Here is a 20,502-nt window from a genome sequence, read left to right on the forward strand (position 1 = left end):
TGCCAAGGGGAAAATCAGAAGACAGGGCAGTCAGTCGGGACCTCACTATGCCCTCACGCCCTCACAATGTGGCTGTGACACTTGGTTCCTCCTCTACAAAAGAAAGACAACTGTTTCTCTCTCTCTCTCTTTTTTTTTTTTTTTTAGACAGTCTCACTCTGTTGCCCAGGCTGGACCGCAGTAGCATGATCTCAGCTCATTGCAACCTCCATCTCCCAGGTTCAAGAGATTCTCCTGCCTCGGCCTCCTGAGTAGCTGGGGTGTGTGCCAACATGCCTGGCTAATTTTTGTATTTTTAGTACAGACAGGGTTTCACCATGTTGGCCAGGCTGGTATCGAACTCCTGACCTCAAGTGATCCACCTGTCTCAGTCTCCCAAAATGCTGGGATTACAGGCATGAGCCACCACACCTAGCCCAGGGACAACTGTTTCTTCTCTGCCTCCTCGATAGGGCTGCTGAGAGGGACAGATGAGACAGTGAGAGTGGAAGCGTCCATGAACCATCAGTCACTTGCTTATGTGTGGGGACTCATATTGGAAGCTCTGTGAACTGGGGGCATGGAAGAGGGGTCACCAGACTCAGGACCTCACAGGCTGGGTGGGAAGGGAAGGTGCTGACTAGCAATGCTAACATACAGTGTCAGCACAGAGTTGTTCAATCTTTCCACAGATCCTCACTGAGCACCTCACCTGTGCCAGGTACATTGCTCGGTGCTTCTCCATATACTACCTCACTGGTGCCTCACAACTTCCTCAAAGCTAAGTAACTCATCTCTATGTTAAAGGTGGGGAAACCAGGTAAAATGATACAGTCTAACAGGTGCACAGCTGCTAAGACTCATCACTGGTGGGGAGTAAAACTCCAACTGGCAGACCCCACATTGGTGTCTCTTTCCCGTGTGATGAAAGATCAGAGAAGGGACACAGATGGTGCCCAAAGGAGGGGACAGCCTTTGAGCTGGGCCAGGACCCTGGCCATTCACTAAACAGCCATCTGCTGCCTTCCATCTCCCAGGCCTGTTGCAGGTGGATGCAATCATGTGACTGGTTCTGGCCAACAAAAGAGGTGTGGAAGGGACAAGCATCACTCCTGGGCTGGCCTATGCACAATTCCCCAGTCTCTTTTTCCTGGTAGCAGGGGCTGATGTGGATGCCTCGTATTCTAAAGGGCGCTGGAAGGTTGGGCCCCTGTCTCCCTGGGACTCTAAGGAACTGTGTAGACCAGAAACAAACCCCTGCCACACAGAATAGGAGGGAAAACTTTTGTTGTGTAATCCAGGGAGATTTCAGAGTTGTTTCATTTCTGACTCACACAGGAGACCCTTGAGAAGGCTAAATGGAGGACACAGCCTTAAACTGGAGGTGGTTGGACAATGAGGGAGATGAGGCTTAGCAAACAGAAAACTAGCTGGGCATGGTGGCTCACACCAGTAATCCCAGCACTTTGGGAGGCTGAGGCAGGAGGATCACTTGAGCTCAGGAGTTCAATACCAGTCTGGGCAACATGGCAAAACCCTGTCTCTACTAAAAATACCAAAAAATTGGCCAGGCATAATGGTGCATGCACATAGTCTCAGCTATTCAGGGAACTGAGGTGGGAGGACTGAGCCCAGGAGGTCAAGGCTGTAGTGAGCTGTGGTCGTACCACTGCACTCCAGCCTGGGTGGCGGAGCAAGACCCTGTCCCCCACCACTCCTCAAAAAAAAGAAATTGAAAAATTATTCTTACGAGTCCATTCAATGCCTAGCAGAGAGCCTTATGCTATACCTGCCCTTGAATATGTTTGTTTAGTGAACCAAGAAACAAATCAATGAATGAATGAGGAGGAACTGGATTAATATACCTCCACCCAGGCAGTAAAAATACCTGAGATGCCATGTCTCTGGGCGAGGCCTCCAGGGAACAGAATGGCCTGCTCCTAGTCCCTAAGGGAAGGCCAGGACAAGGCCTCACTTGCTGTCCTACCCTTGCAGTCTAGAGAGCTGTTTCCTTGGAGTCTCTGGGCCAATGCCCTGGGTGCAAACCGGCCAATGGATAGAATCATCAGAGGTCATAAAGATCATCACCTTCCATCCAAGGTGCTACAAGAGCTAAGCTATGAGTTCATTTGATCATTTATTATTTTGTTCATTCATTCATTCACCAAATGTGTATGAAGTGCCAGGAACTGAGACGCAACAGTGAATACAATAGACATGGTGCCTGCCCCCCTCAAGCTTACCTTCTAGCAGAGAGTATAAGAAAAAAAAGAGTATAAGAAAAAATGTATTAAATAAAATTATTACAAACTATGATAAGAGCTAAGGAGGAAATAAATAAGGAGAGGCCTGAAATAAAAAATAACAGAGGTTGGCAGGACCCCTTTTAAGGGGCCTAGGATCTATCCCCATCTCAAAGCTGAAAAGTGGATGCACAAAGTGCTCTCACCCCAGGCACCTTCCTACCTTGCCCACGGCCTAGGCACTGTGCCAAGCTCACCTTGCCAGGGTTCAGCCTGGATACCTTGAAGCCTCACTGACATCTTAAAGGGTTCCCTTCTCTCAGCCTGGCCCTCCAGGCCTCTGCCTCTCATTCAGCCTCACCTCCCAACACACCCCTCCCCTCTAGGTGGGATGGGCATCCTGCGTGCTCCTCTGCCCCCACACCTCTCCTCATACTGCATCTCCAACCTGATTGCCCTTCATGCTCTCGGCAACCAAGGTCACGCAAGGGGGACTCCCCCTTCTGCCATCAGCGGGGCACTTGAGTGCCTGCTGACATGAATGAGACCACAGACCAGAGACTGGCCTGGTAGGAGACTCTGCAGGGAGTAAAGAGGCTTCAAGTCATGGCTCTGTCACTAAGGTGGCGGGTACTTAGATCACGAGCAGTCCCTCAGAAGCCTCCGTTTTGCCATCTTTAGAATGGTCACTAATTATAACTGAACACTTCCCCGCTGCCAAAGCCCGCAAGGCTAAGACCTCCTGCCCAGTGCGGATGCCTGTCATGAGCTCCGAATGGGGACCTCTCTTCCAGCATGGACTAGGTTCTGGACTGCACTGGGTGCTTCATGTACATGGCCTCATTTAATGCAGCAATCTAACCATGGAGGCACTCCTAGCTCATGTTACTGATAGGAACACTGGGGGACAGAGAGGATAAGTGACTTTTCCAAGGTCATACAGCAATAAAGGGTCACTACTGGAACCAAGGACCATATAACTCCAAGGTCTGGCCTGGCCTAGCAAGGAAATCTGGCCATTCCCCACAGCACAGGGAGGCTTTCAAAAGCAATTCGATAGGGGAGGCAGGTTGGGATGGTGGTCAAGAGTATGGGCTTTGGAATGCAAGAGAGAGATCGAGGTTCCAATCCCAACTTCACCATTTACCAGCTGGGTGACCTTGGGCAAAAAAAGGGCTGCTTCCCCACCTGTGAAGTGGTGATAATGAGGGTGCCTACCCTGGGGGGAAAGAGGCATTATGAAAGGAGCTGACCTTTGTTCCCTCCCTTCCCATCCCCCAACCCTGCACATGAGAAATAAAGGCAGGACTGCTGGGGGTATCCCCAACCATGACACTCGCATTGCCCATCCCGTATTTCCCCATTTCCTTCCTCTTCCTCATCCTTCCCCACAACTTCCTTACCCTGTTCATCACCCTGAACAAAAAGCCCGAAGTCTGCCCACAACACAGCCTTCAGAAGTCCCCATGGTACCAGTGGATTCCCAGGAGCAGGAAGGCGGGAAGAGCTCGGGGGGAAGCACACCTGCCTGTCTCGGGCCACCCTCCCCACACGCCTCACCTGCAGGATGGAGGTGCGCTGCTCATTCTTGTGCACCTTGGATGCCAGTCGGTTGAACTCCAGGGCCATGCGGCCCAGGTGGGTGAAAAGCTGGCTGTGGTCCGGCTCCTCAGCACACACACTCAGCGTGGTCTCCAGGCGCTGCAGGTGCAGCATCAGGTTGCCGTCCTCATGGGGCAGGGGGCCCAGCGCCTGGAGAGGGAAAGGGCACACGGCCCACTCTTCACCAAGGCCTGAGTAGGCGCAGCCAGTCCATTCTCTCTCTGCTTCCTCATTTCTCATGACTCAGTTTCCCCCTGTGACCCCAGCTCAGCCCCGGGAAATTCTCCAGTTATGCAGGTTCCCTGTCTGGGGCTGACTCACAGGGCAGGACCCAGGACTCACAGGCCACTGGCGGCTCCACAGCAGCAGGGCCACCATCCTCCCACACACTGGGCCTTGCAGAGTGCCTGACAGTAAGTCACTTGTCTGCTGGACCTCAGCATCCTCATCTACCAAATGTCTGCACAATCCTTCCCTCCCTTCAACCTCACAGGGTTCTTAGGAGGATGAATTGACCCCTGACAGCAACAAGCCCAGAGAAGGGACATCACTGTACAGTCAGCCCTCCATATCCATGGGTTCCGCATCCATGGATTCAACCAACTGCAGATCAAAAATCTTCTAAAAAAACAAACTGGCCGGGCACGATGGCTCATGCCTGTAATCCCACCACTTTGGGAGGCTAAGCGGGCAGATCACAAGCTCAGGAGATCAAGATGGCCTGAGTGGTGAAACCCTGTCTCTACTAAAAATACAAAAATTAGCTGGGCATGGTGGCACATGCCTGTAATCCCAGCTACTTGGGAGGCTGAGGCAGGAGAACTGTTTGAACCAGGGAGTCGGAGGTTGCAGTGAACAGAGATCGCACCACAGCACTTCAGCCTGGGCAACAGAGCAAGACTCCGTCCCAAAACAAACAAGCAAAAAACTGTATTGAACATGTACAGAATTTTTTTCTTGTCATTATTCCCTAAACAATACAGTATAACAAAATTTAGCATTTACATTGTATTAGGTTTCATAAGTAACCTAGAGATGATTTAAAGTATATAGGAGGATGTGCATAGGTTATAGGGAACTAGTACGCCATTTTACATAAGGGACTTGAGCATCCACGGATTTTGGTATCCTCAGGGAGTTCTGGAACCACTCTCCCATGTTTACCAAGGGACATCTGCATATACGTCCTGCAACCTCTGCCTCCTGGGTTCAAGCGATTCTCCTGCCTCAGGCTCCTGAGGACCTGGGATTACAGCAGTGCACCACTACACCGGGCTAATTTTTGTATTTTTAGTAGAGACGGGGTTTCCCCACAATGGCCAGGCTGGTCTTGAACTCCTGACCTCAGGTGATCCACACACCTTGGCCTCCCAAAGTACTGAGATTACAGGCGTGAGCCACCATGCCTGGCCTGCACGTATGTCTTCTGGGGAATGGTCCAAGCATTCATCAGCTTCTGAGGACCCAAGACTCAAAACAGTTTAAGGAACCACTGCTTTAGATACTTCAGAAAGTCCCAAACTAGTACAGTATATAAGAAATAAAGCACACCGTGGGCCAGATAGTTGACTCTTTCTCTCTAGTCTATCTGGAATACTCCTACCAAAGACATTGCCTTTGTTACGCCAATTCCACGCCCAAGGACCTACAGTGTTACCCTACTGCAGACGGCACTGGGCCCAGCTCCCCTGCTGGGCATCTAAGGCCCTACAGCCACAGGTCCCATCTACAGCAGCATCCAGTTGGGCTCCCCACTTTACCCTGCCTGAACCCACACACACCAGGTCTGGTGCCTCTGCAGGCTTCACCCCATGTGTCCTCTCTGCCTCTGCAGGCTTCACCCCATGTGTCCTCTCTGCCTCTGCAAGTTCTGCTCATCCTTTCCACGCTGTCCATGGCTCAGCTCCTCCAGCAGCCTCCCAGAAACAGTTATGGGAATCACAGGACATCAGAGCTACAGGGAGCCTCAGAGATCAGGCTGGGAAACCAAGCTATGGGGAGGAGGAACTTGCCCAAAGTCGCCCAGTAAGTCAGTGGCAGAGGTATAACGAGAACTGAGGTTTCCTGACTCGCCATCCAGTGCTCTGCTGCACTGACCTCCCACTTCTCTGAACTCTGGAGGAATGGCAATGACTATAACCACAACCTGGCATTCCCCGAACACCTGTGTAATGGCGTCAGTGCCACATTCTAACAAGACGAAATGCTGCTGTTCCAACTCTGCATCCATTCCTCCACTGCCTCTTCCCACAAAGGAGCTGAGGTGGCAGATGCTGCTCTATTTAAGGCTCATGCAATGCTTCCCATGCCTGCGACTTCTCCAGACTACCAGCTTCAGAGCACAGGGAGGCTGTGTTGTCTTGGCTGAAGTGGCTCAGCAGAGACAGGCACACTGTAGAGCTAACGAGGAACTTACTAAGTGAGTTAAAGTTATCGGTCCAAAGTCAGAGTGAAATACTTTCTGAGCAGGGGATCTTGCCTCCATGGCCAGCATCTCAGAGCCCTCAGGGACAGAACAGGACAAGGGGACAGAAGGTTCCAGGAGACAGAACATAAAGAGCCTTTCCAATACTCAGAGCCGTCTGAGGCAGTAGTGAGCCTCTCAACACTGAAGGCATGCTAGTTAGCTAGACAACCACCTGAGGGGGCCTTGCACTGGGCACTGACAGGTACATGGGGCAACCAGTGAACACAAGCACATTTGTCAGCCAAACCTTTGTGAAGGGAGGCAGCAGGGATCAATATATCAGTGAAGGGCTAGAGCATCTATTGCTTGCATAACAACAATTAAAGAAAAAAACTTAAAAGTGGGAAGGAAGGGAGAATGGAGAAGGTAGGAATTTAAGACGTTTAAAGAATCTTCCAGACTTTTCACAATGGTTCTTCAATAAGTCTGCCATTTTAAGAAAGAACAGAAGGAAATGTAGTTAGGATAAAGGCAGTCAGTGTTGTAAGGTGTGGAACGAGGATGCTGGGCAGACGCTCCAGAGCTGTACGAGAGAGAGAGAGAGAATGTGCGTGTGTGTGTGTGTGCGTGCGTGCATGCGTGTAAGTGGAAAGTTGAACCTCCTTCCTGTGTGCTCCAAGAGTCCGCACAAAGGGCAAATCACCTGTCTTACAGGGCCCTGGGCCGTCCTGAGCCTTCTTTCTCCCCCGGGGTTGGAAGCCCCCAGACCCAAAGGGCTGAGTCATAGTGTGCGGAGGTGCCTGGCCCCTGGCAGAAGGCAACAGGGCTTGCGAAGAGCCCAGGCTTTCACAACGGTCAGGTGCCTATGTGGCCCAAGTCAGGGAAGTCACTAGCCCAGGAATTTGCATATGTGAGCGAGAAGCACCCCCTGCTCCTGCCCCTCGTGTATCCCCAAGTGACTCCAGGGTACCCAAGGGATCTGAACAGGTTCTGCGCCTCTCACATGATAGCAAGTGATAGGACACAAAGAGGGCAGCAGGTCAAGCCCAGGGGCCTGCCCGTCCACTCACCATTGCATTGGCATGGCTGCTGCTCTCTGGTGAATTCTGCTCCTCAGGAGTGACCACTTCAAATTCAGAGGAGGTGCCCTGTGCAGAAAGGAAGTTAGGTGCTGCCTGAGAGAAAAACAGCTCAGCCCTCCTCTGCAGCCCTGCGGCTGAGAGCAGCAAGGGGGAGAAAATCTCTTCCCACTTTGAGTACACAGGGACCGTTACATATCATCTCACATGAGATCACAAAGCAGGATTCTCGACAAGCCTGTCATAGCCCTCTGCATAACGTGAGGTCATATCCCCTCGATGGCCAATCCTCTTTTGTAGAAGGGAGATGTGGGACTAGCTGACCTTGAACCAGCAGCACTGTAGGATTGCATTTTTTAAGGCCGTGTACTTTTTAAATGCTTTCATGAGCTCCATTATTTCTCAGAGTGACCCATGGAGTGGGTCAGAAGGTTATATCCTCTTTGGAAAGATGAGGAAACTACAGTATACAGTTGGTTAATGCAAAAGCAGGGACTGAACCCAAGACTGCAGATCCAGCATTCCTGCCATGGCCCCAGAGCTGTCTCTTAGGCCCAGATGTCTCTGATCAGTTTCCCAGAACACAGATGGCAGCTGTTATGGCCACCACCAAGCGCGGTCCTGTGCTGGCCTTCCCAAGCCAGTCCTGGAGATCCCAGAGGAGTGAACTATCTGAGAAAAGTCTCAGAGATGATTCACCAAATTTGGAGACTCTTTCAGGATTCAACCAAATCCAGGGTGGCCAAAGAATCCCAGATTTTTTCACATCTTTCCATCATTCCAAGTAGAATTACTGGTCATTCAACCAACCAAGACACCAATGGCCCACCTGAACCAGCCATTAGCTCTGGGATCTGGGATTTCCATGTCCCGTTGAACTTGGTCTGCAGCCTCCCTTCATCCCAGAAAGGGGCAGAATAGATGAGGAGTCAGTGCTCAGCTTCCAGCTGACCCTCATGGCCACCAAGAACTCACCTCTGGCTCTTGGCCCTGCCCTAGAAAGTCTCCCTCCTCCATCTACATTTTCCCCATTACCCATGTAACCTCAAATCAGGTCCTTCTTTCCCTGCACCTGATCTGTAGGATAAGGATGCTGAACTATACAATCCCTTGTAGGATACCAAGCAAAACTTCTCTAGCCAAATCTGTAGATTTCTTTTTTTTTTTTTTTTTTTTTAATGAGAGGGTCTGACTGTCACCCAGGCTGGAGTGTGGTGGCATCAACATGGCTCACTGCAGCCTTGACCTCCTGGGCTCAAGCGACCCTTCTGCCTCAGCCAGCCTCCCAAGTAGCTGGAACCACAGGCATACACCATCACACCTGACTACTTTTTTTTTCTTAGAGAGATGGAGTCTCACTATCCTGCCCAGGCTGGTCTCAAACTCCTGGGTTCAAGCAATCCTCCTGCCTCAGCCTCCCCAAGTGCTGGGATTACAGGCATGAGCCACTGTGCCCAGCCTGTAGAAGATAGTTTCTGAGCCCTCTTTGAGAATGTGAGCTCCATGTCACATCTGTCTGTTTTCCTAGCACTGTGCACACTCAGTGATACTTAACAGTATACAACTTAGTAAGTGAGAAGAATTCCTTGTACATACCAGGGTCTTCCTGGTAAGTTTTAACTATGACCTTCATTTCAAAATGGGGCGGCTGAGGCCCCAGAGAGCTTGCAATGGACTTGCCCAATATCACCCAGCAAGTCGGAACAGTTTCTTGACCTCAACCCTCTTTCTTCATGTTCTTGTATCTGTCAGTAGGACCTTGAGGTCCATCCAGGCAACCTCCACCCATGACTCCAAATAAAACTTACACTGGATGGAGGCTTCTGGACTGGTGCTGGCTTGTCACTGGGGCATGCAGGGGCTGTGGGAGGTGCTGTGACATTCGAGTCCTTTCCTGGAGAATCAAGAAAGCACAGATGAACTGACTGGGAAGCGGACAAGCCCAGGTACCACCGTCTCAAGGACAGCCCTTGACAAAGGGGTTCTCAGACAGGATTCCCCACTCGAGTATGGGAGAATGGGAGGTGGTCTCATCAGGGCCAGGTAGTCTGAGAAAATGGACTGCCCTGGAGTGACGGGGCAGAGCCCGAGCAGAGAGACCATGCTCCTTGGGCTTACTGGGAAAATCCCAAGTTGGCTGCTGCTCCTTGCTGCCCTGAACATGCCTCAATAATAAAGACAATGATTTACAATTTGAAAAGTCTTTATGTATCTATTATCCCAGCCATTCTCATAAAAGCCCCATATCCCCATTTTAAAGGTCAGGACACTGAGGCTTGGGAAGGTCATCAACTTGCCCACAGCCACATAGCCAGCAACTGCAAACTCAGGACTGAGACTTGGCCCTCCCTCCCTGACTTCCTGCGGTTCTTGCTGCAGGGAGCTCCTTGAAGGTAGCCTCATTTCTCACTCTGGGAGTGGACCTGGCACCAATCAGGAACTCAGGAACATTGCTGAATAGACAAGCAGAGGCTGGAAATGCCCACTGACTACAGCACAGTGGACTCTGAGACCATCACTTTCCTCCATTTGTCCATTCAGCAAATGCAACCACCAGCCAATAGAAGGCTGTCACATTGGCCTGGGCCAGACACCATATGGTAGAGCTGCAGCAGGAGGCATCTGAGTCCAGCTGGGGTGGGGATCATTTCCATCCTGGTCCCAGACCTTACCCTGGACTTGGAGACATGCGAGAGTAATGCATGCTCTGTACGCATGGTAATGCCTCTACCATACATGGGACTTCAACTCTGAGTTACAGTCACCTTTTCCTTTAACGGGCAGCACACGTAACCTTACATCTGAAATATGCTGCAGCAGGCTAACAGGCGAGTCCAGCTTCTTCCCTGGGCCTCAGCTTCCCTAATTGTAAAACGGACGCACAGGGCACAACCAGGGAGCTTCCAACTCATATGCCAGCTCCAAGTGACAGGGAGTAGCTGCTTGGAGCGCGATGCCTGGCACACAGTAGCTGCTCATTAAATATTTGTTCACTAAATATGCTGATAAAGACCCCAAGGCCACAGGACTGCAAGGCAGTCAACTGTTGTATCTATTACTCATGTCTGCTGGGGCCTCAGGAGTGCTGAGTCATTGGCTATTTTTAACAAGATTGTTTCGAAGTCCCTTCCAAATCTGACCTTCTGGGGGATGTGGCAGCCAAAACATGAATGGAAGGGTAGCCTGTGACCTAAGGATAAACGAGAGAATGTGGGTTTTGGCATAAGAAGGGAGTTCACTGTGAAGGATTTGAGCAGTTTGGGGTACAGGGAGAGTCAGAGGTACCCAGACTCCTCTTATACCTGTGAGCTCAGCCAGGGGGTCGAAGGAGCCCAAGGAGGGAGAAGGTGGTGGGAGCAGCTCGTTGTCCTTCACTAGCTCCTCTGCCTTCTGCCGGAGCCTGGTTGCTTCCATCTGGGACTCTTCCAAAAGCTCCCCTAGAGTTATTGGGGAAGAGGAAGCAAAAGCATTTACTCAGCTCAGTGTGCTGCTTCTCCCCGTCCCAGGCCCCTAACCCTGCTGCTGCCTGGCTTCCAAGGTTCCAGGCCCTGGACTTCACTCCCACCATTGCTCTGTGGGCCAAGTGGGACAAACTCCATGCTGGTCCACCATAAGCAACAGGCTAGAGCAAGGAAGAGGGCCCAGCAATCGGGGGACACAGGAGCGGAAGGCATCTATGAGAAACTCCTCGGCTCCCCCCGCCCCCAGCATTCTCTTTCTGCCCCACTCCCTTCACACCCAGCCAGGGGACTCCACAGAAAGCCAGAGGCTCCCCACCCTATGGGCTACCCACAGCCTGAGCCACCAGGGCAAAGAGCTGCCTGCAGGGCGGAGACCTTGGATAATTCCAACCAGCCCTCTAGGCCTCCATTTTCCTTCTCCTACAAGCGGAGATGGGGAAACTTCACTCCTCCCTCCCCAGTCGGCCATCCCAAGCAAGGATCTGTCAAGCAAGGAGAAAGCATTTTAAAAATCAGGGAGCTATGTTCCCCTCTAAAACCTGAGACTAGAGAAGGGCGCAGCAAGGCAAAGGAAGAGTTTCAGGAGTGTGGAAGAAAGAGAGCCCCCTCTGGATGGGGAAATCAATGAAAGCCTTGCCTGAAGGAGAAGGGGGCACAGCAACTGGGTGCTGATGCACAGGGACCATCGGTCATGTGGAGGGAGGTGGGGTTGTTCTAAAGTGGGGACGGCTTGAGCAAGAGCCAGGAGAAGAGAACTGAGGGACCTACCACCTCCTTGCTTCAAGCCAAGCTCTGCTCCCTGCTCCAACACCTGGGAACACATGCCCCAGTTGCCCTGGTGATGCCGGCTCTCCCCATCTCTCGTGACCCAGAAACAGGAGGCCATTCTAGTTCCATGGCCACTAACTGGGACTTCCAGCCCCCTCTCCCTTAGCCAACACCTCCCTCTTGGACCTGAGTCCTGTCATCCTGGTTTCAGGGTGCTGAGGAATCAGGGTTGGGAATACTGTCACCATGCTACATGGTGCATAGAGACAGCTGTGAGGCAGGAGCCAGCGCTGGGCCAGGAGGGACAGGGGATGACTTGGGCAGAGGCATCTGCCAGCTTCATTCTCCACTGCTAGTAGAGGGACTGGCATCACAGTCTGCAGGGAGGGGCGCTCGCAGGGAGGGGACAGGGTCTGCTTTACCTAACATCTTTATCCCTTGCATTTTTTCCTTCAGCCGGGAATTCTCCTTCACTAGGCGCTCAAAAGCTGCGGATGCCTCTCCTGAGGGCACGCTGCCCCCAGGGTCGTAGATCCGGTACGGTCCTCTCCCTTCCATGAGGGTAGCTCAGCCCCTGCCGTGGTGCCCGCCTGGCTGTAAGGACAACAGCAGCATATCAACAGGCTGGCCAGGCCATGGGGGCATCCTTTGCAGAGAAGCTCTAGTCTGTCAATGCCCCAGAAGGCAGTCTCCCACTTTAAGCTGGTCTGACCATATTATAGTAAAGCAGGACAGTAACCTCCTTTTATCTGGACACTCTGCCTCTATTAATACAACCTTAGAATGGCATCAGTTTCTCTTAGCAGCCTCAATGCACTGTTGGCTTGTTTGGAACAGGAGTCCAAATAAACAGTAGGGTGCAATGTGGGATACAAGAAAGAACCTGGACTCGGAAAAAAAAAAAAAAAATCTGAGTTCATGTCCTGTCTGTGAGGTCCAGAAGAACAGGAATCCCATATGTTTTACCCATCATTGCATCCTCAGAGCCTACCACAGTATTAGCTATGAATTTTGCCCAATAAACACTCAATTAATGGCCTAGGCATTAATTTACTATGGGATTGTGGGCAGTCCCTTCCCCTCTCTGAGGGAGGGAAATGAAAGTCTTAAGTTAATTCAGTAATCTTTAAAGTGAAATGCTTTTACCCTAAGGGATAAGCAAGTCAACCCAGTCCAAAGTTCCATTTATGTGTGTATCATCTTCTTTAAAAAAAGAAAAGAAAAAAACACCCTGACTAATATTTAATACACTAACACCCTCCTCCGTGAGTCTCATATCATGTACGGTCTGTCCCTTGCAGTTCTAAGGAACAGAAGAATTTTTCATCAAACCACTGTCTATTTCATCAAACCACTGTCTATTTGAGCACCAAGATTTTTTTAGTAATCTGTTCAGTTTCATCTGCTTTATGTCACTGAAACCAGTTGGAAAGGTGATTTTAGAATCCTAGCTCTGTGACTTAATAGAGAAGCTCTCTGTCCATCCACTCATCCATTCAACAATTACTTATTGAGCATCGACTCCGTGCTAGGCACCAGTCTGGGTGCTGAGGAATTATCAGCAAACAAAACAGACAAAAATCCTTCTTGGAGTTTATAGTCTAAACTCCATGAAAGCAGAGGACAGTGGTGGGGAACACAGTATTTCAAGTGATCAAAAAGTCTAGGATAAAAATTTAGCAGGGAAGGGTGAGGCAAGGAATTTCATTTTAAATGGAGCTGGCACAAAAGGCCCCAAGGAGAAGGAGCTATTTTAGCCAAGACCTGAAAGAGGTGAGGGAACTAGCCATGAAGATATCTGAAGGAAGAACATTCTTGGCAGAGAGAACAGTAAGGGCAGAGGCCCTAAGGCTGAAACACCGAGCCAGCCTCCAGCCCTCCAAATAGCTCTCCAGCATGAAAGGGCCCCCAAGGCCTTCACTGGGGACCTCAGAAGGGTTTGGGAGCTCGGCACCTTCCTCCCAAGGTCACCACCCCCAAGACAAAAACTGTTTCATCAGGAATCCTCAAAGACCCTCCCAAGTCCACACACCATGCTCCATGGGTCCTTGGCGCTGCCAGGTGACTATGACCATACCACCCTGCTCCCAGAAGGTAAATGAAAGATGAGAGTGAGAAAGGATTAACAGCAACACCACCATGCTTGAATCACCTCCTTGCCAGGCACTGCATTAAACACTTCAGATATACAATCTTGGTGGAGCTGCACAGTAACTCTAACATGCATACTAATCTCATCTGCATTTTACAAGGGAGAAACTGAGGCTCAGGGAGGTTAAGTAACTCAGCCACGATGACCCGGCCAGCAATAAGAGCCAAGTTGCAAAGTCAGCCCTGCCTGCTGTGACTCTAACCCCCACCATACTCACACAGCCAGGACACAGAGCCAGAGGGACAGACAGGGAGTTCAAATCTGTTTGTAGGGCAGCACCACGCTATCAGGTCACCTCTGGGCAGTTTCCCTTGCCCTGCAGCATGAGAATCAATATGGACTTTTCCAAGAGCATCCATAGGATGGAATGGGCCAGAAAGAAAAACAAAGTTCTGATGAGCAGGACCCCCTCTCCCAAAGACTGACAGATACAAGATGAATACACCATGTGGGAGGTACCCACGCCCTACTGAGCCCAAGAGGCAAAGGACAGCTACCCACACGCCCATCACAAGTCATCACCTGGCTTAGGGGTGACTTGTTTTTAACCTGAAAGGTCAATGTTCTACAGCATAGCACAAAGCGCAGATATTTCCACTGAACTAAGAAACAGTGTGGGGGCAGCACTTAGCACTGGAACTGGCACATAGTAAAGTACTCAAAAATGTTGGCAGACGTTGGAGGTCCTTCCCCTCTGTTTGCCTCTGTCCTCACGAGCCTTGCCACCTGGTACAGCATGTGTCTGACTGGTGCGGGCATTACCCATCTGGCTGGGAACTTCCTGAGGTAGGAGCATACTTTGCACATCTTTGTATTCCTGTCGGGAGCACAGGAGGGTGGGCCTTCCTTAAGAGTTGCTTGGAGTTCAAGAACAGTGAAACAGAGGGCTAGAAGGGGCCTGGAGCCACCTTGCATGACAAGGGCAGCAGTGTCCTGGTTCCTGTCCACCACTATGCATGCACCCTAAATGGAACTCACAGTCAACACCACACGAAGGCATGGGGAATTTCTTACTCAATGTCTGCTTTGTCCCATAGATTAGAGGCTGCATGAGGACAGAGAGCAAGTCCATCCTGTGTGCTAGGGTATCTTCAGAGTGGCCCAGAGTAGGGCCTCGATAAACCTTGAATTCAGAGAAGTCAGACTGAAGGGAACAAGCCCTTGACCCTGACCCCGCCTCCTGCAAGGCCATGTCCAACATCCCAGAGAGAGCCTAACCCTGACCCACTGACCAGACGCACTTGGACACCCAGACACTTCTAGAATCCGGTCTGGGCCAGCCATGCTCCCTCAGAGAGGCCCAGATGTAAGGCGAAGGGACAAAGCAGGATGCAGGATGTGGGAACTGAAACCCACCCCACGTCCTCCAAAACACGCAACACTCAGTTTCTCTTGGCGCTGGGGAGTCAACAGGGAAAGGGGTTCATGGGAAACAAAAAGGGGGCAGACAGAGCTATGCTCCCCTACTTTAGCCTCAGAGGGCAGAGCTTGGGGAGAAAGAAAGGCAGTGGGCAGAGGAGACGCAGGAGAAATATCCTATTGTGGGAAAACCCTCTCTGGAGATCAGAGGAGCCGCCCCTGGAGGGCCTGGACTTCTGGAGGAAAGAAAGACAAAGAGGGAAACAGGGAATTTCCAAGTCCTGCTGACCTCATGCCCAGATGGTCAGCGGCAGTCCCTGGATGACCACTGGGCAGACGGGAACTCTCCCTCTGATCAGTGAGGTTTTTATAACTTCTCCTAGAGAGAGGACTCATTCTCAGGATGACAGAGCTGGAGGGGACTCTCCAAGGGCAATGAGGCGAATCCTGCATTATCAGGTGGGAGAGAGATGCACCCAGAAACACTCAATGGATGAGGGGCTGCATTCGAACATGACGATGGCATGCACTCCCCTCTGCTGTCCACAAACCATGAGGATGTTTTCAAAGGGGAAAAGGAAGCACTGACCACTCCCCTCCATGTGGCAGTATCTGGAGTTCAGAGCCCAGGAGTCCTGGGCATGAGCTCATCTGATTCTCACGGCACAGGCAGTGCAGCAAGGCAAGGCCCTGAGCAGGGAAGGCCAAGGTCACAAAGGAGTCAGGATGGAGTTGGGACCAGAAGATCCCTGCTCTCCCTCCAGGCTGCCCACAGCCCATCCTCCATTTCCCTTCCTGCCCAGCAATCCCATGGCACACCACAGGCCCCCACCACATCTTCTCGGAGTCTCTTTCCACCTGGCCTGGTTCCACAAACTACAAATCAGCAGGTGCTCCACCAGCAGTGGGACTCCAGCCCCCCTTGCCCAAACCAGAAACAGCTGGTGGTATAGAAGCAGCCAGCGCAGACTTTCTTCCAAAACAAGACCTCAGCCAGCGGGGCCTCCACAGCCTGCCCCAGAGGGGCCCTGGGGCTGCCCGCCGGAACCAGAAAGGCCCAGTTTGGGGGCAGAAAGGGGCCCAGACAGACGGCAGGTCAGGCAACGACCACAGAGCGTGAAGATGGAAGTGATGCTGCTGAAACCGAAGGAGCCACCCACTAGCAGGCAAGCACTTGTGGGTGGCAGGGAGGCAGCAGTCCCCAGGGCTCAACTCTCAGCCTTACCCCAGAAAGAGAGGGGTGTGATAAAGACTACATTCAGAATTAAATTTACATTCTAGCTTTTGCACTGCAATGCTTTGGTCTGTCAGATTATCTTGCCATTAGCCGTGTTCTGGTGGCTGGGTAGGCGGGTGGTCCCAGACCCCCCAAATGATATTCACTTGCATAGCCACTAACATTTGCAAAATACTTCATAGTGTCCCAAGCATTGTTTTTCCATCTGATTATCACAACAGCCCTGGGAAGAAGGCAGGGCTGATACCTGCCTGATGGATAAGGAAACTGAAGTCCAGCTTGGGGACTTAATCAGCCCAATTTAATGCCTTTGGTCACTGGCTGCATCCTAGGGCCAGCTATCCCTGCAACCCTGGAGCAGGTGATGCCCTCCCTGGCCCAGAGGGAAAAGTGTAAGCAAATCTTTGGTACAGGGAGGTGGAAGGTCATGGAGCCCAACATCTACCTCCCCAGCAGAGGCGAGGGCTGCCAGGGATGCTGGCAGGTGGGCTGGCAGAGGGGCTATAGGGAAGGGGTCTCCAGGAAAGACGGCACAGAACAGAACATCAGAGAGGTCTACTCTAGTGTCTACTCTGCTGTGTATGGAACCATGGGCTCATTCCCTCACATGCAAGGGGAGGAGCATGGGCCACACAGAAACTGGGTGATGGCTAAAGCTGGCCTCAGGATCAAGAAGACCCAAGCTTCAGGAGCTAGCAGCAAGCTGAGGAAAGAGAGGGAGCCGGCACCATGGAAACATCGCTGCCTTGGAGGCAGGAAGAAAGGTCCACACAGGGAAAGTGCTCAAGGCCAACCCTGCAAACACGAGGCCTGAGAGGGGGCCTCACCTGCACTAGCCTCAGCTCTGTCCACCCTGTGGGCTGTGAGACCCTGGACCAGCCACTCACCTTTCCTGAGCCTCAGATGCCTCATCTGTAAAGCAGGAGTAATAATAGAACCTACCTGATAGAAGATCAAAGAAATTAAATGGAACAATATGTGTATAGTTGGAAGGGAATTCTCACTTTCTACTTTAGGCAATACTTCCTGATTATCTGATTTAACAAGAAACACATCTTTGTTTTATAATAAGATTTCCAAAATAATAAGAGTATACAGTAATTAGCTCAGCATTTGGCACACAGCAGGTGCTTAATAAAAGGCTGAGGCAACCCCACAACTGTGCCCAGCTAATCTAAGGGCCAAGGCTTTCCCCGTATGTTCCCTCCTTTAATGGGATTTTAGGCTCTTCCGTCAGCTCAGTAAGCTAGGTTCTGGCCTCCACTTATTCTCTAGTGACCTGCAAATCACCATTTAACTGTGGTTAAGCAGGGTGCCCGGACACACCATAGCTAGTGAAGACGTAGCTATAAGAAGCCCTTGAACCACGATGCCACACTCACCAACGACTGGGAATCTGAGTGTCATTTCCTCTGCTGTAAAGGGCAATATCCTCCAATTCCACCCAAGGATGAAAGGAAGTGAGATGCCATGATATCACATTGCACACATAAACAAAAAACTGTCCACATATTTGTGTTATGATGACCTCCAGTCCTCCCCAACCAATTTCCAGGCTGGGGAAACTGCAGCCTCAGGTCCACCCAATCCATCCAATCCATCAAAGGCCGGGTTGGATTTTTCGGGCAGTGAAACTACTCTGTTCAATACCGTTATGGTGGACACCTGCCATTCCACATCTGTCCAAACCCATAGAACATACACCACCAAGAGGGAACCCTGATGTAAACCATGGACCCCGGGTGACAGTGGTATTAATGTAGATTCATCAACTGTAAAAAATCTACCACTCTGGTGGAGGATGTTGATAATGGGGGAAGCTATGCCTGTTGGGGGTGGGGGGCGCAGTATATATAAAATCTCTGTACCTTCTTCTCAATTTTGCCGTGAACCTAAAACTGCTCTATAAAAAATAAGGTCTTTAATTTAAAAGAGAAAAGGACCAGGCTGGGCTCTCCCGATGGCTGTCAGGTTCACACATGAGTGAGGACACAGCACGTACTTGAGACAGTGTGTATTCAAGGACCCCACCCTGGCATCCTCACCAATAAGGAGCCCAGACTTAACTCCTCCATCCTTGCAATCAACTGAGCAACAATGAGGCTGCAGGCATAGAGTCTCATATAATAACAGCTGGGGCAGGTACACTAGGGCGAACATCTTAACCCTCAATAGGCCTCAGTTACCTAAAAAGAGGGAGCTGCAAAAATAGTAATAACATGGGGGGTTGCGCTGGATAATCTTTAAGGCCCCTTCTAGTTCTAACATTTCAGAATCTGAAATTTATTAGCACTACTTTCTTTAACCTTCTAACCTTAAGAAGGCTCCAATCCCCAGCTCCAATCCCTTCTAAGGCCCAGGTGGATTTCCCTAACCCATCAGTCCTCCCATAAGAGCTTTCATAGGTGCTATCCTCTCCCCCAGTGCAGTCAGAGACCTTCAGCTGACATCCGCAGCCCTGTGCCAGGTCCTCCCCTCCTGCCTAACCTGTACCAGGCTCCGGCCAAGCCTGATCTGTGTTCCTCAACATGGCACACATCTTCCCATGTCCTTCATGTCCTCCCCTCCCCGAGTCACCCACAAAGGAGGCCCCACCGTCTCCACTCAGCCTCCGAGGCCCAGGTTACACACCACCTGCTGAACACCTGAGCCAGAATTCACACTGCAAAAGAGGACTGGAGAGCACCTAACTAAGCCGGAGAGAGGGTGACAGTTCGTTAGGCGCTACCGTATGCCAGGTGCTGGGCCGCGTTGTGACGCACGTGACCTCATTTTCTTCCTGCCACACAGAGATGGAAATTATCATCCACACTTTCCAGCAAGGAAACCAGTCGACGCAGCTACATGGATGAGGAAGCAGACTCAGAGAAGTTAAGTCATTTGCCTGAGAATAAACAGCTGGTTAGTGGTAGAACAAATAATGCAGCCTCAATCTGTTAGATTCCAACATCGGTGCCCTTTCCACTGCTCTGCACTGCCTGGAGAGGCGGCAGGCTGAAGCTCAGAGGTAGGAAACCAGACCTGCTTTCCAGTCCTCCAGAACGTGCCCCAAGTTCCTAGCCCCTCCATTTTCATGTCTCTAGCTTTATATGCAACCAGGTGGCAATCTGCCCCTCACCACCTGTAGTCAACAGGGTTTAGAATCTCAGGCTGGAAGGGAGCTCAGAGGACATTCCATCCTGTGCTTACCCAGTCCTCTGCGGAGCCCAGGGACTCCAGCTGGCTAACTTAAGCAATCCAGATCTCACCAACTTCCTCCCCAAAACAATTCCTGGGGCAGCCGGCACTGGCTATAGTTAGGCTGCTCCCAGTTCTGTTTCCACTGGCCCTTCTCTCCCCTTTGTGGTCCCCTGGAATAAGGAACAAGATGCCCATCTTCAGCATGACAGCCAGCCCTGAGGACATTTGGAACCTGCAGCCTTCTCTATACTGTTCCACACAGGGACTGCCCCCTCGCCAGTGCCCCACCAACCCTCTACCCCACACTATCTCCAGCTGGTTCTAGCACTGGACCCAACATTCCAGGCATGGTTTGCCTAACCAAATGCAGACTTTCACCTCCACCCTTTCAGGCAGTATATTTCTATTGAGGGAGCCTGGGTATACATTTGCTTTTCTTACAGCTGAGTCACCCACTGAAGAATGTCCTTTCTCAATGACAACAACCTGCATGTATGCCTAACTGGTGAGAACAAAGTTCTCATGTAGAAAAGTATGCTTGAGGGCTGGGTGCGGTGGCTCACGCCTGTAATCCCGAGGCGGGCGGATCACCTGAGGTCAGGAGTTCGAGATCAGCCTGGCCAACACGGCAAAACCCAGTCTCTACTAAAAATACAAAAATGAGCCAGGTGTGGCGGTGGATGCCTGTAGTCCCAGCTACTGGCGAGGCTGAGGTAGGAGAATCGCTTGAACTCGGGAGGTGGAGATTGCAGTAAGCCGAGATCACGCCACAGCACTCCAGCCTGGGAGACAGACTGGGACTCCATCTCAAAAAAAAAAAAAAAAAATGTGTTTGAGGAGGTGCGAGTTACCTAAGGGGGCAGAAGTAACTGATTGATTCAGTAATCCCCTACCTAGGAATCTAGAGATCTTTGCATCAGTACACAAAAGCTGGACAAAAATATGCACTGCCACATTCTTTGTAATAGACATTTTTGCCATTCTGGAATGTCCCTCAAGAAGGGACTGGTTAAGCAAACTACCATTCATTCGATG

The 20,502-nt window shown here is 51.1% G+C and overlaps 1 protein-coding gene across 6 annotated transcripts in view; it reads right to left on the reverse strand.

Moving 5' to 3' along the window:
• The window catches only part of TNIP1 (TNFAIP3 interacting protein 1), a 57,372-nt gene that overhangs the window by 23,068 nt on the left and 13,802 nt on the right, over positions 1-20,502 (reverse strand). For 3 of the 6 annotated variants that reach the window (XM_054556086.2, XM_054556082.2, XM_054556083.2), the window contains exons 2-5: positions 10,613-10,747; positions 9,119-9,204; positions 7,302-7,379; positions 3,783-3,974 (exon numbers count right to left, since the gene is read on the reverse strand). In XM_054556086.2, the coding sequence (XP_054412061.1) occupies positions 3,783-3,974; positions 7,302-7,379; positions 9,119-9,204; positions 10,613-10,724 (468 nt within the window). In that variant the 5' untranslated portion in view covers positions 10,725-10,747. Of the gene's footprint in view, positions 1-3,782; positions 3,975-7,301; positions 7,380-9,118; positions 9,205-10,612; positions 10,748-11,961; positions 12,134-19,476; positions 19,919-20,502 lie in introns of those variants that run through there. The other 3 variants (XM_054556084.2, XM_054556085.2, XM_063724330.1) reach the window with 2 other exon arrangements.

This window comes from Pongo abelii, chromosome 4 (genome assembly GCF_028885655.2).
Source record: "Pongo abelii isolate AG06213 chromosome 4, NHGRI_mPonAbe1-v2.0_pri, whole genome shotgun sequence".
Lineage (NCBI taxonomy): Eukaryota > Metazoa > Chordata > Mammalia > Primates > Hominidae > Pongo > Pongo abelii.